The sequence below is a fragment of the Bos mutus genome, chromosome 6 (genome assembly GCF_027580195.1).
Source record: "Bos mutus isolate GX-2022 chromosome 6, NWIPB_WYAK_1.1, whole genome shotgun sequence".
In the NCBI taxonomy this organism is placed as follows: Eukaryota; Metazoa; Chordata; class Mammalia; order Artiodactyla; family Bovidae; genus Bos; species Bos mutus.
Genome location: NC_091622.1, coordinates 18,931,935 through 18,959,746, shown reverse-complemented (window position 1 = coordinate 18,959,746; position 27,812 = coordinate 18,931,935). Strand labels below are relative to the sequence as shown.

Here is a 27,812-nt window from a genome sequence, read left to right as displayed (position 1 = left end):
ATATCAGGGGACAGAAAAAACAAAAACCCTTGTCATTAAAAAAAAATCCACTAACCAAAAGAAGGGTTACTGTATTAGTATATTGTTGTCCAGTTGCCAACTTGTGTCCAACTCCTTGTGACACCATGGAATGAAGCATGCCAGGCTTCCCTGTCCTTCACTATATATTTATATTAGTATATAAGTAACTGTGATATGAAACATACAGAAGATAAATTTCTGGAAATACAAGTTGCAAGAGGGTAAGAAAAGTCTTCATTAAGGAAGTAATGGTTTAAAAAAAAGGAAGTAGTAGTTGAAATAAAAGACTCTGGAGGATGCGAGATCAATACTGTTTTCCTTACAAATCATTTACAAAGTATATATAAATGAAAACTAATCTCTAAAACAGTCTTCTTTGGAGGAAAGAATTTTCTCCAAAGTTTCATAAAAATGGTCACCAAAGTAGATGAATGCATTTAGAATAATCCATCAGGTTCTCTCTAAATCTCTGCTGCTGTTGCTGTCACTTCAGTCGTGTCTGACTCTGTGCGACCCCATAGATGGCAGCCCACCAGGCTCCCTCGTCCCTGGGATTCTCCAGGCAAGAACACTGGAGTGGGTTGCCATTTCCTTCTCCAATGCATGAAAGTGAAAAGTGAAGTTGCTCAGTCATGTCCGACTCTTCATGACCCCATGGACTGCAGCCTACCAGGCTCCTCCGTCCATGGGATTTTCCAGGTAAGAGTGCTGGAGTGAGGTGCCATTGCCTTCTCTGCTCTAAATCTCTAGTTACCGCTAAAAACTCCCAGAAATAAAATAATTCTTCACATCCTCTAAAATGAGTCACAACAGGTTATTTCACAGAAATTTACAGGCTCTACTAGGAAGAGAGCAAGCTTTCATGTTTGAATAAAATATTTTAGAACAATAAACACAATAATTATTTAAATGATAAATAGGCTTACCTTCATTATTGAAATTTAAATATAGAAATGGAGCACAAAGTGAGTCAAGACCTGATGGAGAGAGATTGAGGAAAAAATTAAACATAATCCAGCAGAATTGTAGATACATACCTTATTCAGATCTCTGCATTACTTTCATATAGATTCAGTATTATACATTTGATCCAGAAATATGTTATGGATTATTGTGAGGAGTAGCAGATGGTAATTAGCATATAGTAAATATCCAATATAAATCAACCATTATTATCAATAGTTATTATAAGTTGAAGAGAGAAATACAGTAACAGAAAAATGTACAAATGATAGAAGGGTTGAATACAGTCTCTGTCTGTGTGATCTTGGCAATCAGTTAACTCCAAAGAGGTTTCCTTGTCAAAGAGATGAAAATTTTTCTTACATGTTTCTCTTCTTACATGTTCATTAGATGAAAAAAAATTATTTAAAAAATTGTAAAGTAAAATATAAATACATGATATTTCTTTTATTGTATCTGTAACTGTTAGGGAGACATGGAACTCTAAAATGAATAGAGCTAGAAAAAAAAATAGCTTTATTTTCATGTTTGGCCAGAAATAGACACAGAATTGAAATACAAAGATTACTATTCATAATGACAAATTAAAAAATAGCACTAGGTGGAATGGATTTCTCACTCATGAATTTATCAATGACAGCAAAAAGAATAATGAGAAAAGGTAAAAATCAAGGAGATAGGGCATTATAGATATTTTTTAAAAAGAAAAAAAATGAGAACTTCAGGGTGATTTATATATTCCCCAATTCCTAATAACCTCATAATACCCTAATCTGTTAAGCAAAAGCTGTAAATCATTAAATGTCAAGAATATAAACTATCCCCAAATTATTTACAGTACAGAATTATTTTATTATTTGCATCAAGGATTAAAAATGTATTCACAAACACTACACTAGTATAAAATATTCTTTATACTTTGCTAATCAACATGATGACAAGTTGTTTCATTAAATGTCATGCATTTAAATGATATTCACTAGACATTTAGACAAAGTTTTAAAAAAAAGTTCTCATATAAACATCTCAAAAAATGGAGCATAGCTTAGTATTGACTTTTCTTAAAGCCAAAGATAATTTGATAGTTTGTTTTGATTTTAAAAATTATCGTCATGCAACATTCCTAACACTTCAAAAAGTCTTAGTAATTGGGGGAAAAAGTTACCTTGCCAATACACAAGATCAGGATGGGACACAACCCAGGCTTTTAAGACACGCCGAAATTTTGCATGACCTTCTGGTGAGGATAACAGCTCATCATACTGATGACAACGAGGAATATCCACTTCAATCTGTAAAACAGCAAAACAATATGGTAGAACTATAACAGACAGATGACCAATAAATCCCAAGAGAAGGAGGAGAAATTGTATTATGAATTCAAGAATAGGCCACCTATATACTCCTGGTGTTTTGAAGTGTTTGAACTTTATACTAATCCTTCAGGAACACTAAAAAGTTTTAAGTATACTTAAATAAGAAAAGGAGATCATTTCTTTTGAAAAAGTATGTATTAATTTAGTTTTCAAAAAATCTTACTTTAAATCTGGTCTAAATAAAGCACAAATTCTTCAGACAAAAAAGGTACATACTAGGAAAACTTACTTGGCTTAAACTCCTTAAAGGAAAAGTTCTGACTCACTAATGAGTTTTTAGACTATATCTGAGAAAGGTAAGACTTCAGTTCAGTTCAGTCGCTCAGTCGTGTCCGACTCTTTGTGACTCCATGAATCGCAGCACGCCAGGCCTCCCTGTCTATCACCAACTCCCAGAGTTTACTCAAACTCATGTCCACCAAGTCGGTGATGCCATCCAGCCATCTCATCCTCTGTTGTCCCCTTCTTCTCCTGCCCCCAATCCTTCCCAGCATCAGAGTCTTTTCCAGTGAGTCAACTCTTCGCATGAGGTGGCCAAAGTATTGGAGCTTCAGCTTTAGCATCATTCCCTCCAATGAATACCCAGGACTGATCTCCTTCAGAATGGACTGGTTGGATCTCCATGCAGTCCAAGGGACTCTCAAGAGTCTTCTCCAACACCATAGTTCAAAAGCATCAGTTCTTCGGTGCTCAGCCTTCTTCACAGTCCAACTTTCACATCCATACATGACCACTGGAAAAACCATAGCCTTGACTAGATGGACCTTTGTTGGCAAAGTAATGTCTCTGCTTTTGAATATGCTATCTAGGTTGGTCATAACTTTCCTTCCAAGGAGTAAGCATCTTTTAATTTCATGGTTGCAATCACCATCTGCAGTGATCTTGGAGCCCCCAAAAATAAAGTCTGTCACTGTTTCCATTGTTTCCCCATCTATTTGCCATGAAGTAATGGGACCAGATGCCATGATCTTCGTTTTCTCAATGTTGAGCTTTAAGCCAACTTTTCACTCTCCTCTTTCACTTTCATCAAGGGGCTTTTGAGTTCCTCTTCACTTTCTGCCATAAGGGTGGTGTCACCTGCATATCTGAGGTTACTGAGATTTCTCCCGGCAATCTTGATTCCAGCTTGTGCTTCTTCCAGCCCAGCGTTTCTCATGATGTACTCTGCACAGAAGTTAAATAAGCAGGGTGACAATATACAGCCTTGATGTATTCCTTTCCCTATTTGGAGCCAGTCTGTTGTTCCATGTCCAGTTCTAACTGTTGCTTCCTGACCTGCACATAGGTTTCTCAAGAGGCAGGTTGGGTAGTCTGGTATTTCCATCTCTTTCAGAATTTTCCACAGTTTATTGTGATGCACACAGTCAAAGGCTTTGGCATAGTCAATAAAGCAGAAATAGATGTTTTTCTGGAACTCTCTTGCTTTTTTGATGATCCAGCGGATGTTGGCAATTTGATCTCTGGTTCCTCTGCCTTTTCTAAAACCAGCTTGAATATCTGGAAGTTCATGGTTCATGTATTGCTGAAGCCTGGCTTGGAGAATTTTGAGCATTACTTTACTCAGATCATGAACTCCTTATTGCCAAATTCAGACAGAAATTGAAGAAAGTGGGGAAAACCACTATACCATTCAGGTATGAACTAAATCAAATCCCTTATGATTATACAGTGGAAGTGAGAAATAGATTTAAGGGAGTAGATCTGATAGAGTGCCTGATGAACTATGGACGGAGGTAAGACTTATACTTCTCTAATATCATATGCATATCATGGCTGCTGAGTATTCATGATGAAAGGAAGAAAATTCCTCATGCTTCTCTAAAATTGAAAGATTTGGCAAACTTATCTAGGTTGTTTAAGAAAATCTATATCATACCTGTCTATCTGTAGGAATTGGAGTGTCTTTATCAATTGCATCATACTTGGCATGAATAGCCCCCTGCAAAAAAAAAAAAAGAGAAGATAAATTACTTCTTCATATCCTTAATAAATTATAAATTTAGGCAAAATTTACTTAAAAACATCTGTCTTTGAAAGCACACTCAATTATGGACAGGCACACTCAAGCTCAAAGTATATCCTTAGAAAACTTTTCTACATTTTGATAGTTTGTGATAAAAGTCTGAAACAATTTACTATTTTGCTGAGGCAGACATTTGAATCATACATACTGTAAGACATACATGTTGAATGAGTCACATGGCTAATGAATATGCTTAGCCAATCTCCCAGCCTCCACAATGACACAAAATGCAGCTTTCCTGTTCTTTATTCACTGTATCTCATGCATAGTAAACTTCAAGGAGAAAATTTTTTTTTTTAATTCAGGGGAAGGTTGGTGGGGTTCATCCCACAAGAAATATTCCTGCTAAAAGTTGGTAATGAAAGCAAAAATAAAATGAAACTGTTTTCAGGAGTGGTAGTTCAGTACAAGGAAGCAGAAGTTTGGGATGAATCAGAGTGGAATATCATGTAGTTATAAAATAATTAAGAGACTAGAGGAACCATTTACCTTTTTATACCATTAAAGAAAGAACAATTGAATAAAGCACTTAAAATTTTGGTCATGTTCTATAGGACTAAGCACGGAACAATTCTTATTGGTCTGGTAAATGTTAATGGTAGAGAAAGAGCCAGGAATTTGGGGTTCAAATTCTGACATTATGTTCTGCATCAACTTCTCTGGCACATCTATTTAATGAAAGATTTAGACCTTGGAGTCCTTTTGAACTTTTGAACATTATATGCTTAAAGCTACATTATATCCTTAAAGTTATTTTATATGCTTAAAGTATTACAATTCTAACTACTGATATATGGTATAGAACATTAGACATTCTTATAAAAGAAGCAACCAAACTCAAAAATGTTCAAAAATTCTCACCAAAGGAATCAAAAATGAAGAAAGGAAATCTTTCAACAGAGAGTGAAAAGGATTAAAAATATTTGAGAAAATTCACACACAAAAAATAGGTGATGGACAGCCATAATATGATATCTATAATAGAACAGATGAAGGTAAGATGTCAAGGAAATTGACAGAAAAGGGAACAATCTGGTAGTATTTGGCTCATTATTATGACTGCTGTTCTCTGTTAGCACTGCAAGTCACCCTAATAATTTTGTGACACCTTTCCTTTCCTCACTGCCACAGATAAGGTATTGTACAAGATAAAGTTGCTACTTCTCTTAGCAGTGTGCTTCTGATAAGACAGATGTGTCAAAAGGCACTAAATTATGTTAATGATTTCTGACAAGGTTCAAATTAGAATGGAAGACTTCTCCAAACTTAGACAGAACTACCTATAAATAGACAAACTTATTTCTAGAGGAACATACTTTATATGCAGGACTATAGACTTACAAATGATGCATATATATTCTTAAAATATCCTGATTTTAAAATTAATAATCAAGATAATTTGAGTTCATTAAATACAATATAAGGATAAAAAAACCTTTCAATTATATTTTTCTACTCTATCTAGTCTATTCCTCTATTCTTTTCACGTAAAATTGCCAAAGATTCTTAATGCTCATATTTTACTACATAACATTCAGAAGGCACTTTCATTCTTTTTTCCTAATACTATTAATCAGCTTCCAACCTTCTCTTTTCTCTTTTACCTCAACTCCCAGAAGAGCAGCCCAGGTTAAACCTCTCATAAGAGGAGGAATGTCAACTCTTGCCTCTTTCCAGATTTGATTTTTTTTATATGGATAAGCCTACAGATAAAAAAAAAAGATATGAAAAATACCTTGAATTACCAATGCCACCTCTTTAGTCTAGCCAGTTCTCAATATACCAGTGAAAAAGTTGAAGGTGAATTATAATGTTTTTAAGTGCCTGAAATTACTTTGGTGTTATTAATACATAAAAGTTAGCAGTGAAATAGTTCTCTATCTTCTGTAAATCTCATATTACACAATCAATGAGAGGAGTTGATTCTACTGTTTTTAGTCATCCCTCTCTATCTTGTGCTCTGCGAGAATTAAGAAAAAGACTCATTCTGAGGATAATATTATCAGTTTCATACAGGTAAAGTAATATAAGTAAGGCTCTTTGTAAAATAGCTGATGATATAGAAAGTATTAAATAAATACGTTATTATTACAGTTTCTCCTATATCTTTGTATACAAATTTGCCTATTTGTAAATTTGTATGTCATGAGAAATTTCTAGAAGAGAAATATTAGGATAAAGGGTATGGATGTTGTTAATGCTCTTGATATATACCTTCAATTGTTTTACAAAATGTTTCTATCAACTTACACTTATTCCAAAAGAATGACAGTTCCAATCTTAATATATCTTAATTACTCTAATTTGGTATGCAAGAAAAGGCTATGTTACTTTTTTACATATTTTACTTTTTTACATTTCTATTAATAGTAATGATACATTCTCTAATAGATTTACTGACTAGTTGTATTTCTATTGTGTTCTTTATCTATTTCCCTGTTTAGATAATAGTGCTTTTTTCTTTCGGTTTTTAGGTGTTCTTTAAATAGTAAGGATGTTAATATCTAATATGATTGTGCATAGATTCCTGCATCTTGTTTACTTTTTAATTTTATATACTATGAACAGGTATCATTTATAATTAAAATTAATCAGAAAACATAAGTCATAAGAATTAGTCTTCTCATGACATCAAGATTCCCTAAGAATTATGAATGAATAAAAGATAAGGACTATATACGGGCACTTATAACACTTTAGGTTTTAGAATCTCTACCTTTAGCAGCCTGTCAAAGAGAATGATTCTGTTTAGTTGGTACTCTGTGTCCCTCTCTCGGATGATTAAAGGGAGAGTGGCAGCTGCAGAGAGCTCATTATTGCTGTTTGAATGAGGTAAATTAGACTGACTGTAAAAGAGAAACAAAAGCAGAAAAATTGACAAAAGGTATAAAATTTTTAAAAATTCAAATACCATAGTTTTGTTTTCTTTTCCAAAGAAAATGTACAAGCTTCTCACCAGAATAACGTAAACAGATAGGAAAAATAAATGTAAAAGGAGATGATATACTCACTCATCTTCAAGTAGAGGGTAAAATGCTTCTCCACCAACATCTTTTAATCTCTGTGAATTGAGACAGAAAATATTTGATGTTTAGGACCTGTGACAGAAATGCTGATCCATATTTAAAAGAAAAAATAACATAAAATTATGAATTTATAAAGGTAACAAGAAAAGTATAAAATAGAGTCTAAAATTCATTCCTAACATAAATATGAAAATATGCCATGCCTCCAGTGATTAAATTTATCTGTGAAGAATTGCTTTTTGTTTTTTTGATTTTTCTTACCTCTAGGTACCTTTTGTAAAGATTAGATACCTATTATAAAAATTTTCCAAACATAAATACTAAATAAAGTATTCAGAAATACTAAAGTTAGTATAAATTTTAACAAATGGATAACTATTTTAAAATTATATGAAGATTATTTTAAAAGGTACTTTTGAATATATATTCCTTAATTTAAAGTCAGATTTTTGTTTTGACATTAATAAAATAGTAAGACAAAAGTAAGAGGATAATAAAAAGGATTCAAAAGAATTTCTCACATCATAAGTTGAACATAAATGATTTAAAGAGCTGATAAATCAACTAACAAAAAGCAATTATTTTATTTTTTTCACAAAGTCATTATAAAAAATGTTACTCCAAATAATAATATTGCCAGAATTATAGATATCTTTAAAAACAGAAGAAGGCTGTCAGAGTAAAGTAAAATCTAAGATACATTATAAGCAGGATGATTAAAGCTAATGCCATCCTGTCTGCTGTTCAGTTCAACTTCCAACTGGAAGGCAGAGAATGCTCCTCTGGGGACTAACATAGAAGATGGAGCTCTGTGTAGACCCAGCATTGATCTTCTGTTGATTAGCATCTATGCACTCATTCATGGAAGTTGTTCCCAGAATTTTTAAAAGCCAAAAAAAAAACCCAGCACTAAGAATCTTATAAACAGTGACTTTATGCCTAGCTTTTCTTTAAAATTGAACATGCATTTCCCATTTTGCTTTTAAGACTTTAGGTATTTCTTTCATGGATTAAAATTCTAAGTTGAAAACTAAAATTTTCACAAATTTTACTGTATTATTAACTTACATTTTTTAAGTTTAAGTTTTACTGTCCTGAAAGTCATAAACATAGCTAATATCTTTTCTGCTTTTTTTCTAGCTAAAAAATTAGCATATTAAGGGTTTATAAAAGGCAAAAATTCTTACACAGAAAAGTATAAGGTAAAATTATTATTCATTTCCATATTATTTTAAAAAATTAACAAAATTAAAATTTATTCTTAATAATTATAGAAAAAAGTATTTTAAATTTCAAAAGTGGAACTGTAAGGGAATTGGGGAAGTAAAACTAAAGTCTACATTCATTTAACTTGTATTCATATCATTTGTATCGTATTTAAATTAAAGAAACAAATTGAGAGTTAAATAAAAGTAGTTGAAACATATATTTTGGATATATTTTATTTTTTACCACCTTGTATTGTTACTTATTTTATCCACTGTACAGCCTTTCACTCAAAGGGATGGTAAGTTTAGAGTATCAAGTGTAATAATTATATATTTTAATTTTCTGTTGCTGGCATTTAAGTGGGTAAGAGATTCTAACATCCTCCTACTGCATAGCATTTAAAATATTAAATGAAAGGAAAAGCCTATAAGAGTAATGAAAATGCAGTGACAGAAGACACAAAGCTGTATTTAGAGAGAAAGAGCTAAGCTAGTACTAAAGGATACTGAGAACTGTGGACTAGGGTTTTAGAGTACAACAGGACAAAGCCTCAGGCACTTAATTAGGCAGTCAAACTGGAGGGAGACCCTGTTGCATCCAGGTAAAGAAAGAACTCCGGGTGTATGTGTGCGTGCGTGCCTGGGGAAAGCGTGCTGAACTGCTAGCCTAGAGACAGACTAGGGAAATCACCTATTTTATCTTTAGAGTTAGACACGACTGAGGATGCACATAGATCATTAAAAATAAAAAGGCTAGAAATTTTGGTTTTCAGACCAATACTCCATCAGTGTGGAAGTCATCCTTTCTGCCCTAACAACAAGAAAAAAGCTGAAAAAACTGAAAATAACAATCCTTTTTAGAACTATCAGAGTCAGGGCAAAATGCTACCCAGAAAACTGGAGCAATGACAAATATAAAGAATCACAACTAAGCTGGAACAGAAGCCATTGCTGGAGCCTGGTAAAACACTTGAAGGGTAACTGATTGCTGCAGATTTAGCAATTTGAGAGATAATAGAAGCTTGAGAGATAAAAACTTGTGGAGGCCCAGACCTAAGGGAAACTTCACACTTCCTTGAGTTTTACCCCCATAAGTCCCAGCGTGTTCTCAGGGTGAAGGTCTAAGAAAAATCCCCTCCTGTCTCTTGCACGAGAAGGGGCAAAATAACCATTTTGAACTACTCCTAGGGTATCCTGTTGTCTTAAGTAAAGGCCTGCTCTTCAGGGAAACTATTTTACCAGAGCCTAAATGACCTGCGGTAAGGGAAATATAAAATTCTAGGTCCTTCTAGTCTTTGATGTGGGGAAGAGAAATACCCAATTACTGCTCTCTCTAGCCTTCCTGTCTCACCTGAAGCAACAGGGAGGGAAGCTGAGAATTCCACAGCCCAGAGACACAGGCTCACTAAAACACTGAGACCTAATTAGCCCTTCAATCTACTTTCCCTCCCCTATCTTATTTCCATATGTAGAGTTTCTGTGAAGGACAGGGAAGCCTGGCAAGCTGCAATCCCTGGGGCTGCAAGGAGTTGGACACTAAGTGACTGAGCAACAACAAAGTTTCTGTACGATACAGGAGATTCCAGCTGAAAGAACTGCAAGCCTCAGATTCTATGTCCAGAGAAATCTAAAGACAGTAAGGAAGGTAAGAACATTGACATTTGAGGATTTTACTCTGAGAAAAAAGCTACACAAATAGTAAACAGCTAGATAAACATGAAATCTTTCACTGAAGATCTATTTATTACGGTTCTTTTCACCAATATATCATGTTGCATTCTCCCCAGCCCCAAAATTGTAAGGCATGCTAAAGTATAAAAAAAACATTCTGCAGAGACAAAGCACTCTTCAGAACCAGATTCACATATGGCAGAGATTTTGGAATTATCAGAGCAGGAATTTAACATAACTGATTAAAATGCTAAAGGTTATAAGGGAAAAAAATGAACCACATGCAAGAAGAGGTAGGTAATATAAGCAGAAAGATGAAAATACTATGGAATAATCAAAGGATGTAACCTATGTGTGACAGGAATACCCAAGAAGAGAGAGAAAGAAATGGAAGAGATATTTGAAGTAATGACAGAAATTTTAAAATCAGACATACACCAAATGAAAAATTCCAAGAAGCTCAGAGACCATTAAGCAAGAAAATTTTTTTTAAAATCTAAACCTGGGCATATCATATTTAAACTGCAAAAACTCAAATAACAAATAGAAAACCTTGACAGAAACTAAAACAGAAGTGAAAGGAACTTTACCTATAGAGGAAAAGGATAAGAATTACATCAGACAGTTCTTCAGAAACCATGCAAGCAAGAGAGTGGGGTGAAATGTTTAAAGCATAAAAGAAAAAAAAATCAAACTAGAATTTTGTACCCAACAAAATTTTCCTTCAAAAGTAGTAAGAAAGACACACTCTACATTATCTAAAAGAAACCCATTTTAAATATAAAGACATAGATACATTAAAAGTAAAGGAATAAAGATATACCATGAATAACACTAATTAAAAGAAAACTAGGATAGCTACATTAATTTCAAACAAAACTAACTTTAGAGCAAGAAACATCATAAAGCTAAGTGAGATAATTGAGGTATATCTGTATAGCTAACAAAGACTATGTAAATAAATACATTTTTTAAATCCTCAAATCAGTAAGAAATCATTCAAAAAAACTGGCAAGAGATAAAAACTAGTAATATACTGAAGAGGTAAGCAAATCACAAAAAATATAAAAGGGCTCATAACTGTACAATAATTGGGAAATTGAAAATTAGTATTACAGAAAAATACCATTTTGCACCTTTTAGAATAATAATTTTTTAAGAATTTGATAAGACCATACTTCTACTACTGCTAAGTCACTTTAGTCATGTCCGACTCTGTGCGACCCCATAGACGGCAGCCCACCAGGCTCCCGTCCCTGGGATTCTCCAGACAAGAACACTGGAGTGGGTTGCCATTTCCTTCTCCAATGCATGAACGTGAAAAGTGAAAGTGAAGTCACTCAGTCATGTCTGACCCTCAGTGACCCCGTGGACTGCAGCCCACCAGGCTCCTCCATCCATGGGATTTTCCAGGCAAGAGTACTGGAATGGGGTGCCATTGTCTTCTCCAGTAAGACCATATGTTACCACATATATGGAGAAATGAGAACCCTTATCCAATGAGGGTAAAGAGATAAAGTGATAAGATGATTTCTGTGAACAGAAAATATAACCATAGATACTAGACTGATTGCAGATATATTTTCCAACAATGCCACTCGTGGGCACGTATGTTAAAGAAATGCTCACATATTTTATGTTATCAGGAAGGAATCTAAGGCTTCATGTGTATCAGTAAGGTTTTATTAAAAAAAAAAAAAAAGAAGCCACTAAGGGAGGGAGGGAAGGAAGAAGGAAGGGAGGGAGGAAAGAAGGAAAAAGGTCTGAAGCAAATTTGCCAAGATACCATTCTTACATTTCTTAGCTGGCATAATGACAGTGTCACGGTGGTGTCATCTAATAGTGAACTTCTATCTCGACCTTGTCCAAAGCTTTCACCATCTTCAAAGAGAAAACTAAAAAGAGATTTAAAAAATAAGTTATTTTAATGAGCATAGAAATCCAATTTACTGTTTAAAAACCTTCTAGAAAATAAAATTTACTCTGAATCATAAATCTCTTCATTAAAAGAAAGAAATTTTAGACTGAATAAAATCTGTAATTGGTGGCTGAAATTTCTCCAAAAAATCTTCATTTTTAAATACATGTTGAGTTTGTATAAACACAGTGCATGCGTGCTCAGTGACTCAGTCGTGTCCGACTCTTTGCAACCCCGTGGACTGCAGCCTGCTAGGCAACTCTGTCCATGTCTACAGGGAAGAATACTGGAGTGGACTGCCACTTCCTCCTTCAGGGGTTCTTCCCGAGACGAGACTGAACCCAAGTCTTCTGCATACAGATTCTTTACCACTGAGCCACCTGGGAGGCCCCTATAAATAAGCACACAAGTGTAAAGCATTTTAGGGATACAAGAACATGATTTACACTGTTCATGCAGGTGCAATGATAAAATTACACTGACAGTATGTAATATGTTCCAGAGGAAATTCATATGGGTAAAAAATGATAAAAGGAGGAAGAAAATAAAACGCTAATGCTGATAACTTCTCAGGAGAACGAATACTGAGTAATAAACATATTTAGAATTTTAGAGAATTAATTTTCATATCCTTCAAACCATTTACTCTTGGAATTGCTATCATCTTATTTTTGATTTTTCTACTTAATTTATCATGTGAACAGTACAACTGAAGTTAATATTTAAGAATCAGTTTAAGAGGGGGGAAAGGTACAGAATTAGTGCTGTATTCAAACAATTAACCTAAAATTTACATACAAAGAAAAAAATGATCAGCAGATGGTTTCTATAGTTACCTACAAAGATCAAATCTAGTCCTAAAACCTAAAATTAAAACTTTAAAGCACTAATGGAAAGAGATGTAGGTTCTCATTTTTATGAACGAACATGATGAGCAACAGAACAATTAACAGTTTTGGCTCTTAGCATTGTATTGTCATTTAACTTCTAAGTAATTTACAAGATAGTGTCTAAGACCTTATACAACTCTGCAGTTTTTCAACAGCGCTTTAGTACCATGATGATCTCTAGGACAAGCAATGAGGTCACTGAGTACATTTTAAAATACATTAGAAGTAAAAAAAAAAAAAGTTCCTCATAATGGGCATACTAGCCTAGTATATTAACTCCGTTAAATATTACTGTTCTATTTGTACAATTTGTTTTATTGATCACCAACTATTGTGAGATGTTCCACAATAATACCTTTACTTCAAATAGATCATAAAACAAATAATTTATTAAAAATAGTAGTTTAAAAAATAACAAAAGCACTGATAAGAACTCTGCAATTAGAAACTCCTACCAAACATTTCTCCAAAGAAGACACACAGATGGCCAATAAACACATGAAAAGCTGCTCACACTTGTTATTAGAGAAATGCAAATCAAAACTACAATAATGTACCACCTCATACCAGTCAGAATGGCTATCAACAAAAAACCGACAAACAATAAATGCTGGAGAGGACGTGGAGAAAAGGTCAACCTCCTGCACTGCTGGTGGGAATACAAACTGATACAGCCATTATGGAAAACAGTACGGAGATTCCTTAAAAAAACAGGAATAAATCTACCATATGACCCAGCAATCTCACTCTTGGGCATATATCCAGAGAAAAGACACATGTACCCCAGTGTTCATTACAGCAATATTTACAATAGCCAGGAAGGAAGCAACCTAGATGTCCATCAACAGACAAATGGATAAAGAAGTTGTACATTTATACAATGGAATATTACTCAGCCATAACAAGGAACAAATCTGAGTCAGTTGTAGTTAAGTGGATGAACCTAGAGCCTCTTATACAGAGTGAAATGTCAGAAAAAGAAAAACAAGTATTGTATATTAATGCATATATATGGAATCTAAAAAAAAATGGTAATAATGAACCTAGTAGACAACAGACTTGTGGACACAGGGGAAGATGAGTTCGTTCAGTTCAGTCTCTCGGTTGTGTGTGACTCTTTGTGACACCATGGACTGCAGCACACCAGGGCTCCCTGTCCATCACCAACTCCCGGAGTTTACTTAAACTCATGTCCATTAAGGGGGACAATGAGGGTGGGATGAATTGAGAAAGCAGCATTGTCATATATATATTACCATCTGTAAAACAGTGGGAAGTTGCTATATAACACAGGGAACCTAGCCTGGTGCTCTGTGATGACCTCAATGGGTGAGACTATAGGAAGGTAGGGAGACTCAGCAGGAAAGGGATATATCAGATCAGATCAGATCAGTTGATCAGTCATGTCCGACTCTTTGCGACCCCATGAATCGCAGCATGCCAGGCCTCCCTGTCCATCACCAACTCCCGGACTTCACTCAGACTCACGTCCATCGAGTCGGTGATGCCATCCAGCCATCTCATCCTCTGTTGTCCCCTTCTCCTCCTGCCCCCAATCCCTCCCAGCATCAGAGTCTTTTCCAATGAGTCAACTCTTTGCATGAGGTGGCCAACAATTATGACTGATTTGCGTTGTTGTACAGCAGAAACCAACACTAAATTGTAAAGCAATTTTCTACCAATTAAAAAATAGAATTAAAAAAAAAAAACTCCTGCCAAGAAAGCAAGGTATCGATTTCAAATTGTTTTCACAATCACTTAGCTACAATGTCTACCTACCAGAAGAAAAAACTATCAAATTAAAAAAAGTTATTACTAGATTTCTCTCATTTACAAGAGATGTTTTCTTTCCTTACTTGGGGAGTGTGCAGATAGGTGGTTTGGATCGAATGATTTCCTTGTTCACAAGCTCTTTTTCCAAGTCACCTCCAGCTAAACACCAAAGGTAATACACTTCTTCAATAGATCTTTCTGCCAGGTAATCACTGTTTATATCTATCAATGGAAAATTAAAAAAAATAGCTATCACACTTTCTGTTTTTATTAAAAGGCAACAAGCAATAATAGCTGACATTTTAAAAAAGTAAAAGCTGAAGAACACAGTAAGATTTCCTTTACAATATTCATACTACAAAATTTATAGAGGATTAAATGCAGATATGCATACTGGTTGTGCATCCAGTGTCTTTGAGAAAAAAGTGTGATTTTTATCCTCTGTACCAGAGATATATATACGTAAGTGTGTGTATATATGTATATATGTGTGTGTGTGTGTATATATATATATGAGAGATACACACACACACACACACACACACAAACACACACACTAGCTATTATCAAGCCCTGCAGGAAAGAAATAAGGGCAAAAAAAAAGCACTTGAGTAGGCAACCAGCACACCCTGTCCCATCCTTTGTCCTGAGACAATTTCTGCCTCTTTTAAAAGTCTTGATGTCTCACAGAGGCTTTGCTTCCATTGTACTATGTTCATATTGACCTTCAGTTTTTTGGCCACTCCACACGGCATGTGGGACCTTAGTTCTCCGACCAGGGATTGAACCCATCCCCCCTACATAGCAAGTGCGGAATGTTAACCACTTGGACTGCCAAGAAAGTCTTGGATCTTCATTTATAAGAAGATAAATTTTAATTTATCTTATCTTATAATTTATCTTTATAATTTATAAGAAAATTTATATCCCCAGTACAAATGATGCTTGAAGATACAGTGTAGAGAACATAGTAGAAACTCAATACTTATTTGCCCAAATGAATGTTTAGTAAGTATTTCCTACCGTGATTATGTCATGATAATTTTTTATATAAACATAATTTACTGGTGTCCCTAAAAACACATTTTGAGAGCTGTAATTTTCAGAGAGGAATGAAAAGAGAAAAGGTGGTATTCTCTAACAAACATGGAATTTAATAATAATGGACTTATCAATAATATGATTTTTAGATAATTTATAATAAATTTTATGAAATCTATATAAATATTGAGGTAACAGAAATTCCACCGGAAACCAGAAGATCTGATTATAGCATTACGACCTGGATTTACATAAGAAAAATTTTTTTGTTTGATACTACTTCCTTCCTTTGATTCTTAAAGTCCTTGCTCCAAAGTAATTTAAATTTAAAGGATTAAAATGTTAGGTTATATTTTAACCACTTCCAAAATTACTTCTTAATTCTCAGGTAAGTATCCAAAATGTCTCACTAATGTAAATATATATTGTTGACAAATTTAAAGCTGAAACTAGGATGAGGGTACTTCCTTTAAAAACATGGCTTTATTATTAGTATTCTTTATCATTACCTTCACACAACTGACTGATATCCTCTGGCAGAGTCAAATCAGCACATCTCAGAGAAGAAGAAAACAGGCTGGCAGGTTTGATAAAGGGAGGGTATAAGGGTAACACTTCACTGAACACATTGTCCTGCATTAATTCATCTGGGGTTGGCCTTAAGAAACACATTTAAAATACAGCACAGGAATTAAAGTCATTAAAATGTTCCTAGAATAATGGCATACTTACAAGGAAATAATTAAAAGTCATAAACACCTCATAGGCATACAAAATAATGAAGCTCTCCTTATTAGAGTCTAGATACACACCTTTAAAAAAGAATCAAATGATTATAAGTAAATACTGACTTTTTTTTCTCTTTTGTGCTTTTTGTACTTTACGACTTATCAAATATTATTACATATAAGCATCTCCATTTTTTACTTTCAGCTTGACCATCATAAACTTGCTTCGCTGAATATCTTCACTAAATAATAAAATTATAAATCAATACTATCTTTTGATTTTCTTCCTACTCTCTTAATGTGGTATCAGTTCAGTCAGTTCAGTAGCTCAGTCATGTCTGATTCTTTGCAACCCCATGAACTGCAGCATGCCAGGCCTCCCTGTCCATCACCAACTCCAGAAGTTCTCCCAAACTCATGTCCATTGAGTTGGTGATAACATCCAACCATCTCATCCTCTGTTGTCCCCTTCGCCTCCTGCCATCAATCTTTTCCAGTATCAGGGTCTTTTCAAATGAGTCAGTTCTTCACATGAGGTGGCCAAAGTACTGGAGTTTCACCTTCAGCATCAGTCCTTCCAATGAACACCCAGTACTGATTTCCTCTAGGATGGACTGGCTGGATCCCCTTGCAGTCCAAGGGACTCTCAAGAGTCTTCTCCAACACCACAGTTCAAAAGCATCAATTCTTTGGCACTCAGCTTTCTTCATAGGCCAACCCTCACATCCATACATGACCACTGGAAAAACCATAGCTTTGACTAGACTGACCTTTGTTGATAAAGTAATGTCTCTGCTTTTTAATATGCTGTCTAGGTTGGTCATAAATTTTCTTCCAAGGAGTAAGTGTCTTTTAATTACATGGCTGCAATCACCATCTGCAGTGATTTTGGAGCCCCAAAATATAAAGTCTCTCACTGGTTCCACTGCTTCCCCATTTTTGCCATTTAGGGATGGGACCGGATGCCATGATCTTCAGGTCAGTTCAGTTCAGTTCAGTCACTCAGTCGTGTCCGACTCTCTGCAACCCCATGAATCGCAGCACGCCAGGACTCCCTGTCCATCACCAACTCCCAGAGTTCACTCAGACTCACGTCCATCGAGTCAGCGATGCCATCCAGTCATCTCATCCTCTGTCGTCCCCTTCTCCTCCTGCCCCCAATCCCTCCCAGCATCAGAGTCTTTTCCAATGAGTCAACTCTTTGCATGAGGTGGCCAAAGTATTGGAGTTTCAGCTCTAGCATCAGTCCTTCCAAAGAACACCCAGGGCTGATCTCCTTTAGAATGGACTGGTTGGATCTCCTTGCAGTCCAAGGGACTCTCAAGAGTTTTCTCCAACACCACAGTTCAAAAGCATCAATTCTTCGGCGCTCAGCCTTCTTCACAGTCCAACTCTCACATCCATACATGACCACAGGAAAAACCATAGCCTTGAGTAGACGAATCTTTGTTGGCAAAGTAATGTCTCTGCTTTTCAATATGCTATCTAGGTTGGTCATAACTTTCCTTCCAAGGAGTAAGTGTCTTTTAATTTCATGGCTGCAGTCACCATCTGCAGTGATTTTGGAACCCCCCCAAAAATAAAGTCTGACACTGTTTCCACTGTTTCCCCATCTATTTCCCATGAAGTGATGGGACCGGATGCCATGATCTTTGTTTTCTGAATGTTGAGCTTTAAGCCAACTTTTTCACTCTCCACTTTCATTTTCATCAAGAGGCTTTTTTTAGTTCCTCTTCACTTTCTGCCATAAGGGTGGTGTCATCTGCGTATCTGAGGCTATTGATATTTCTCCCGGCAATCTTGATTCCAGCTTATCTTTCTTCCAGTCCAGCGTTTCTCATGATGTACACTGCATATAAGTTAAAAAAGCAGGGTGACAATATACAGCCTTGACTTACTCCTTTTACTCTTTGGAACCAGTCTGTTGTTCCATGTCCAGTTCTAACTGTTGCTTTCTGACCTGCATACAGATTTCTCAAGAGGCAAGTCAGGTGGTCTGGTATTTCCAACTCTTTAAGACTTTTCCACAGTTTCTTGTGGTTCACACAGTCAAAGGCTTTGGCATAGTCAATAAAGCAGAAATAGATGTTTTTCTGGAACTCTCTTGTTTTTTCGACGATCCAGTGAATGTTGGCAATTTGATCTCTGGTTCCTCTGCCTTTTCTAAAACCAGCTTGAACATCTGGAAGTTCACGGTTCATGATTGCTGAAGCCTGGCTTGGAGAATTTTGAGCATTACTTTACTAGCGTGTGAGATGAGTACAATTGTGTGGGAGTTTGAGCATTCTTTTGGCATTGCCTTTCTTTGGAATTGGAATGAAAACTGACCTTTTCCAGTCCAGTGGCCACTGCTGAGTTTTCCAAATTTGCTGGCATATTAAATGCAGCACTTTCACAGCATCATCTTTTAGGATTTGGTATAGCTCAACTGGAATTCCATCATCTCCACTAGCTTTGTTCATAGTGATGCTTTCTAAGGCCCACTTGACTTCATATTCCAGGATGTCTGGCTCTAGGTGAGTGATCACACCATCATGATTCCCTGGATAGTGAAGATCTTTTTTGTACAGTTCTGCTGTGTATTCTTGCCACCTCTTCTTAATATCTTCTGCTTCTGTTAGGTCCATACCATTTCTGTCCTTTATCGAGCCCATCTTTGCATGAAATGTTCCCTTTGTATCTCTAATTTTCTTGAAGAGATCTCTAGTCTTTGCCATTCTATTGTTTTCCTCTATTTCTTTGCATTGATCGCTGAGGAAGGCTTTCTTATCTCTCCTTGATATTCTTTGGAACTCTGCGTTCAGATGTTTATATCTTTCCTTTTCTCCTTTGCTTTTCACTTCTCTTCTTTTCACAGCTATTTGTAAGGCCTCCTCAGACAGCCATTTTGCCTTTTTGCATTTCTTTTCTTGGGGATGGTCTTGATCCCTGTCTCCTGTACAATATCACAAACCTCCATCCATAGTTCATCAGGCACTCTATCATATCTAGTCCCTTAAATCTATTTCTCACTTCTACTGTATAATCATAAGGTATTTGATTTAGGTCATACCTGAATCGTCTAGTGATTTTCCCTACTTTCTTCAATTTAAGTCTGAATTTGGCAATAAGGCTTTCATGATCTGAGCCACAGTCAGCTACCTGTCTTGTTTTTGCTGACTGTATAGAGCTTCTTCATCTTTGGCTGGAAAGAATATAAGTATCTGATTTCAGTGTTGGCCATCTGGTGATGTCCACATGGAGAGTCTTCTCTTGTGTTGTTGGAAGAGGGTGTTTGCTATGACCAGCGCATTCTCTTGGCAAAACTCTATTAGCCTTTGCCCTACTTCATGCTGTACTCCAAGGCCAAATTTGCCTGTTACTCCAGGTGTTTCTTGACTTCCTACTTTTGTATTCCAGTCCCCTATAATGAAATGGACATCTTTTTTGGGTGTTAGTTCTAAAAGGTCTTGCAGGTCTTCATAGAACTGTTCAACTTCAGCTTCTTCAGCATTACTAGTTAGGGCATAGACTTGGATTACCCTGGTATTGAATGGTTTGCCTTGGAAATGAACAGAGGTCATTTTGTCATTTTTGAGATTGCATTCAAGTACTGCATTTTGGAATATTTTGTTGTCTATGATGGCTACTCCATTTCTTCTAAGGGGTGTGTGCCCACAGTAGTAGATATAATGGTCATCTGAGATAAATTCATGTGGTATATTTACCCAAAATTATGCTTTTAATACCATTCCTCTCATTTGAACATGTCTTGATAAAGATGTTTTCATAAAGATAAATCAGAATACATTATTTTCAAATATTATATACTTACAGAGTTTAGGGACAAATGAATGGGTAACAGTGACATCATCAAATGAACATAATAAAACTTCTAAGAAATCCTTTTACATTATCAACAATTATTAACTTAGCTCACTATGTAAGTTTTTTATATAATACTTATTTGCCAATAAACTTTTGTTCTCATTTTTCTCATATCATTGTATCTAGGCATATCTACCTTCCATAGTTTAGCTAATTTTCAAATTGGAGGTTAGGAAATGAACTAGTGGCTGATTTTGGTATATGTCAGCTTTCTGATCATGTTTTAATTATTTTTTCTTCTCTTACGACCATACATTAAAGCCAAAACTAACAGTTATGATACTAATATCAATCATACATTACTACATATGTTAATATTCTTATTTAATCCATTAGTATTAAAAAATTAAGTACTTATATGTTAAGATCTCAGTAATAATCCCAAACTCTTGATATCAACCTCTTGGAAGGGTGGAAGGTGAGGCACTTCTTTAAAAGATCTATCACAGTTTCAGGAAGCTCCTGGTAAACAGGGAGAGAAAGTAATTATTTTAAACAATCCACTTAAAAATTTATATTACTTACATCATTTTCTACTTTAAGAAGTTTTGACTGTTTTGGAAAGCCTTTGCTTTAAAATAGTTTGCTACTGGATGCCAAGTATGCACAATAAATGTTCAAGAACAGAGTAATGACAAACCTCTACAATGTCCAGACAGCCATGCTCCTCAGCCAGAACTATTATAGTGTCATCTACACAGTCTATAAAAGAGGAAAATTACATGAATCAAAGCTGCTTTTACAACTTACCAGACTGGGAGTTAAACTTTAATAACATTATTTTAAATTGTATAATGCAATTTTGGAACTTGGAATATTAAAAAGCTTGAGACTTTTCCTTATATGTTTTAATAAATGAAAAAGGCTTTATTTTTATGCTTATAAGACTGTTTTCATTAAATACAATTGAAGAATGTGCACACATTTTTTCTGGTCTTTACAGTATAAGGTTTAGCCTATAGACACCATTTATAGATCTCTAAGATTCCTTAATAGCCATATTACCAATCTTTGAAATTAAAGTGATAAAATTATAAAATTTTATACAATTTTATTTACAATCCATTGTTATTTAATATTCACTAATATTATTCTATACACATCCATATTTGTAGACCCTATTAACCTGGACACCGATCTGACATTCTTTTATACAAAGCGCTCTATCACTGTTTTTCTCTCCTTTTTTTTTACCATACATGCTTAACGTATTCTACTTTAAGTGGATTACACAAATTTTTATAAATGTGAATTACAAGTATTTGGATTATACACATGTGAAACATATGAGCTCGTTAGAAGGAAAAATAAACATTCTTCCTCAGTCATTGCTGCTAAGTCGCTTCAGTCGTGTCCGACTCTGTGCGACCCCAAAGACAGCAGCCCATCAGGCTCCCCTGTCCCTGGGATTCTCAAGGCAAGAACACTGGAGTGGGTTGCCATTTCCTTCTCCAATGCATAAGAGTGAAAAGTGAAAGTGAAGTCGCTCGGTCGTGTCCGACTCTCAGGGACCCCATGGACTGCAGCCCACCAGGCTCCTCCATCCATGGGATTTTCCAGGCAAGAGTACTGGAGTGGGGTGCCATTGCCTTCTCCGTTGTCAGTCATTACTTACGTATAATTCACTAAACGGAAAGCTCAAAAGTTATAGTACATTGAAGGTAACTGCTACAGAGAAGTACAATTTTACAATTTCATATTTTGATTCAAAAGTTAGTTTGGTTGGCTAGATCATAAAGCTAAGATTATATCCAAGGACATTATAATTCCTTACAGTGAATCAGGAAAAGCTCTCCTATAGTACCTCAAGGGTGCTTAAAGTGTCCTGTTAATGCTTATCACTGATCACTGGAAAGCTGAAGAAAGTGAAGCCTTTTCAGTGTAGTTAGTATTTTGAAGAACATATTCTCTATGTGTATAATTACTCTCACTAAAGATTATATTTATAACTGAAAGATAATTGTGAGACACTTACCCAGTGTAAGCAAAAATTTTAGTCTTTCAGAAATATCCAAACTCTGAAATAATTTTCTTCCCTACATAAAAGATAAAAGCAATTCTTATTAACATTTACATATTCTTCCCAGGGAGGGAGGTTTTATTTTTCATTGCTGAAAATGATTTTTCAATTATCTCTATTTCTCTTCAGAGGTTTTATCAGATTTTTTTTTAATATAAATTTATTTATTTTAATTGGAGGTTAATTACTTTATAATATTGTATTGGTTTTGCCATAAATCAATATGATTCCGCCACAGGTATACATGTGTATATCAGATTTTTTTTGAATTGGCTCCACTAAAGAAAAATCATTGGTGACATACATTTTTTTAATGTTGCATAATGCTTACCATTTAAACATTTTGTATATCTAAGAATCATTACATTTTAGTTTGATCTCAAGCATTCTTCATTTTTGAGACCCACATATATCTGGTTGTCCAAAGGGACTCCAGGAGTCTTATTTGATTAAGAGACCAAAATGTCTTTTCACCCTTTCATCCACCCAGCTAATTCTCACTTATATATCATGACCCAGATGATCTGTTGTCTCCACTAAGAAACATCCCACAACACTCCTTCCTCTTCTCAAAATTACTTAAGACAACCATCTTTGTGTTTTCCATAGTAGCTGGTATAGCCCTTTATTTTAAGATACACGTTATATTTTAGTTGTTTCCTTATTCCTTATTAGTTGGCTTCAGAGGGCTCCTTAAAAAAGAGTCTTGAATCAAGCACAACTTCAATGATTATGTGTTGAGCAACTACTGTGTATGAAGCTGGACTTTCCACCACGGGTTATATACTATGGGTAAATTACTTGACCACTTTAAACCTCACTTTCCTCATTTATAAATTGGAATGTTAACTATACATGCCATGTAGGTTGCAGTGAAGGTTATATGATGTATAAAAAACTGCTTAGCATTTTCTGCATAAAGAAAATGCTTCATAAATTTTGGCTATTCTATTATTATAAACAAAGTAAACTTGTATGATCATTTAAAAAGACTTAGAAGGAGAAGGTTTAAGAAGACAGCTTGGTCTTTATGCAGTGAAAGAGGCTCTGATTTTCTTTTTTTAATAGAGAAGAAAAAACTTTCTTAAAGTTTTATGAAATTAGAACTACAGGTGGAGAGATCATTGAAAATAAATTGCCCCTCCTCTCTCTTTTTAATCTCTTACACTACTATCAATGTTAATCTTCTAGACCTATATGTAAGGCCAGATACCCTAAAACTCTTATAGAAAAACACAAGCAGAACACTCTCTGACATAAATTGAAGCAAGATCTTTTTTGATCTACCTCCTGGAGTAATGAAAAGAGAAGCAAAAATAAACAAAAGGGACCTAATTAAACTTAAAAGCTTTTGCACAGCAAAGGAAATCATAAGCTAAATGAAAAAACCCACAGAATGGGAGAAAATATTTGCAAATGAAGCAACTGACAAGGGGTTAATCTCCAAAATATACAAACAGCTCATGCAGCTCAATAACAAAAAACCAACCCAATCAAAAAATGGACGGAAGATCTAAATAGAAATTTCCCCAAAGAAGACACACAGATGGCCAAAGAGCACATGAAAAGATGCTAAACATCATTAATTATTAGAGAAATGTAAATCAAAACTACAATGAAGTATCACCTTACACTGGTCAGCATGGCCATCATCAAAAAATCTACAAATAATAAATGTTGAAAAGGGTGCAGGGGAAAGAGAACAGTGTTACATTGTTGGTGAGAATGTAAATTGGTACAGCCTTTATGGATAACAGTATGGAGGTTCCTTAAACAACTAAAAATAGAGCTACCATATGATTAAGTGGGCATATACCCCAGGAAAACCATAATTTGAAAAGATACATGCACCCCAAAGTCCATTGCAGTATTATTTACAATACAGGACATGGAAGCAACCTACACGTCCACTGAAAGAGGAATGGATAAAGAAGATGTGGTACAATGAAATACAAAGAAAATATGTACAATGAAATATTATTTGGCCATGAAAAAGAAGGAAATAATGCCATCTGCAGCATCATGGATGGACCTAGAGATTGTCATACTGAGTGAAATAAGTCATAAATATTGTATAATGTTGCTTACATGTGGAACCTAAAAAAAAATGGTACAAATGAATTTATCTACAAAATAGAGTCACAGATGTAGAAAACAATTTTATGGTTTCTGAGGGTAAGGGGAGGGAGGGATAAATTGGGATACTGGGGTTGACATATATTATACACACTGCTGCTGCTGCTGCTGCTGCTAAGATGCTTCAGTCGTGTCCGACTCTGTGCGACCCCATAGACAGCAGCCCACCAGGCTCCACCGTCCCTGGGATCCTCCAGGCAAGAACACTGGAGTAGGTTGCCATTAAAATAGGTAACTATTAAGGACCTACTGTATAACACAGGAAGTGGTATACAGTACTCTGTAATGATCTATATGCGAAAAGTATCTAAAAAAGAGTGGATGTATGTGTATGTATAACTAATGCACTTTGATGTACACCTGAAACTAATACAACATTGTAAAGCCACTATATTCCAATAATAATTAAATTAAAAAAGACCCACCTTTAAAAAAATTAATCTTCTAAAATTGCAGGTTTGATTTCAGCTTGCTTAAAAACTTTAAATGACCCCCCTATCTTATATAAATATAATCCTCTCAATATGGCATTCAAAGTCTCCTAGGATATGGCTCCTATCCATTTTACTTATTAATTTATATTTAATATTTTGTATGAAATCTAAAGGTTTGATGAGGAAGATTCAAATCATTCTAAAACTGGACTGTCTAAACTTTGAGTACCTCTTAAAATGTCATGAAGCCCCTATTATGGAATTAATATTTCCTTTCTTATAATTCATGCAGTTCTTTGTGCTTATCTTCAAAGTTTATGGATTTGCATTAATTATAGGCTCTTTTGGAGAAGGCAATGGCACCCCACTCCAGTGTTCTTGACTGGAGAATCCCATGGACAGAAGGGTCTGGTGGGCTGCCATTTATGGGGTCGCACAGAGTCGGGCACGACTGAAGCGACTTAGCAGCAGCAGCAGCAGCAGCATAGGCTCTTTGACAATACATTTTAATCACAGTTTATGCCTGTTGTATTATTATACACACAGTAAATACTCAACAACATTTGTTGAACTGAATTACTCATATAAGAAATACCCAGATCATAAATAGTTTAAATATAATTAATGGTAATAAAAAGGAAAAGTTACATTTGTCATATTTACACTTATGTATACTTTACATTGGAGAAGGCAATGGCACCCCACTCCAGTACTCTTGCCTGGAAAATCCCATGGATGGAGGAGCCTGGAAGGCTGCGGTCCATGGGGCCCCTAAGAATCGGACACGACTGAGAGACTTCACTTTCACTTTTCTCTTTCATGCATTGGAGAAGGAAATGGCAACCCACTCCAGTGTTCTTGCCTGGAGAATCCCAGGGATGGGGGAGCCTGGTGGGCTGCCATCTCTGGGATCGCACAGAGTCGGACACGACTAAAGTGACTTAGCAGCAGCAGCAGCATACATTCCAACAAGAATTTTCAATTAGGTTGTGATTTTAAACAAAAAATGAGATTTACTATATTTTCATACCAATGAAAAGGAAGATGGTCTAGACAAAGGATAGCAAAGAATCAGCAAGTCTGGCATTTTCCCTTAGAAAAAGCAATGCCAATGTATAAGCTACCATGTAATTGTTAACATTTAAGTGTTAATAATAAAAGCTAACATTTATGTACTGTGATATAATACCCTATATTAGCTACGTTACCTTAAGTCACACAACTATACTTTGTTGCGTAAGATTTCAAATCAAGTTCTGACTATGAAAGTCTGTCTCTTAACTATTATGCTTTACTACTTCTGCTACTACTACTACTTTTCTGTACACAAAACACACAAAATGAAAATAATATCATCCTAATCCTTAGCTATGGTAAAGATCAATGAGTTAATATTTCAAAAATACTTTAAAAATCCATTGGAAAACAGAACAACAGATAAACAATAAAATTGTCTGCCCCTAAAGACCTCATTGTCCAAGTAGGCACATGTAACAAATGCTAAAATAGAAGAGAATAAAGAAAACGGAGACTAACCATGGCAGGTATTTGGAGGCAGAATCAACAAAATATTAGCTGTCTCTCCAAATTCATCCTGATCTATCAGGCACCTATCTAAGGCCGCATCAGTAAACTGCCACTAGTGAAAAGTAGAGTTGATGCCTGCAAATTTCACATCATCTTCTTAAAGACAGTTACCAAGAATTCACTCCTCTCCTTTTCTTATGGCTAAAAAGGAGGATAAAGCAGCATCTTTCGGAGTGATCCCTGACAGCCAAAGTTTTGGCATGACATTGTGGAACAGAGCCCACTCTTTCTGAAGATTGTTACATGAGGGAGAAAAACATCTGTGTTCTTTAGGGCACTGCATTAAAAAAATCTTCATTATGATGATATTGGCATTTTATTTTTTTGGCTGCATGCACGTGGGATCTTTGTTCCCTGACCAGGGATGCAACTTGTGCCCCCTGCATTGGAAGCTTGAAGTCTTAACCAGCTGGACCACCAGGGAACTCTCTAAGCTACTACATTTTTAATTCCTTTGTTTACAATAACTGTATAGTCTTTATTACACAAATAAATATAGAGGATATTTCAGGAAGGCCTCATAAAAAGCCGACTCTTATAAGTGAGTCTTATTGAAGACAGAATAGGGGAGGAAAAGGTATTTAAGGAAGAAAGAATACCACAGATGGGAGAGACAGCATGAATATACTGAAATGTGTAAGCAGTTTTAGTGTAAAGTTTCTAAATATGCTTTTTACACTTAATACAGTGTAAGTTTTTAATTCTTAGTACAGGTGCAAATAGTTCTGCTGCTGCTGCTGCTAAGTCGCTTCAGTCGTGTCCGACTCTGTGCGACCCCACTGACAGCAGCCCACCAGGCTCCCCTGAACCTGGGAATCTCCAGGCAAGAACACTGGAGTGGGTTGCCATTTCCTTCTCCAATGCATGAAAGTGAAAAGGGAAAGTGAAAATGCTCAGTCGTGTCCGACTCTTCGCAACCCCATGGACTGCAGCCCACCAGGCTCCTCCATCCATGGGATTTTCCAGGCAAGAGTACTGGAGTGGGGTGCCATTGCCTTCTCCGGCAAATAGTTCTAGGTATACCAAAATAATATTCAAGTAAATTGTCAAGTGGGATTTTTTAAAAAATCAAATTGAGATTTCAGCCTTTTAATCCTCATATCTAGTCAATTTGCAAAAAAAAGATAAAA

General features: G+C 35.4%; 1 protein-coding gene across 4 annotated transcripts in view; it reads right to left on the bottom strand.

Annotated features, from left to right (window-relative positions):
* Positions 1–27,812, bottom strand: part of TBCK (TBC1 domain containing kinase) — a 209,617-nt gene that overhangs the window by 124,112 nt on the left and 57,693 nt on the right. For all 4 annotated transcript variants that reach the window (XM_070372045.1, XM_005887304.3, XM_070372046.1 and 1 more), the window contains 12 exons: positions 22,481–22,541; positions 21,146–21,207; positions 20,906–20,967; positions 16,420–16,568; positions 14,953–15,091; positions 12,084–12,183; positions 7,395–7,444; positions 7,100–7,229; positions 5,988–6,086; positions 4,237–4,299; positions 2,150–2,276; positions 948–998 (listed from right to left, as the gene is read on the bottom strand). In XM_070372045.1, coding sequence (XP_070228146.1) covers positions 948–998; positions 2,150–2,276; positions 4,237–4,299; positions 5,988–6,086; positions 7,100–7,229; positions 7,395–7,444; positions 12,084–12,183; positions 14,953–15,091; positions 16,420–16,568; positions 20,906–20,967; positions 21,146–21,207; positions 22,481–22,541 — 1,093 coding nt within the window. The remainder of the gene's footprint in view (positions 1–947; positions 999–2,149; positions 2,277–4,236; positions 4,300–5,987; positions 6,087–7,099; positions 7,230–7,394; positions 7,445–12,083; positions 12,184–14,952; positions 15,092–16,419; positions 16,569–20,905; positions 20,968–21,145; positions 21,208–22,480; positions 22,542–27,812) is intronic.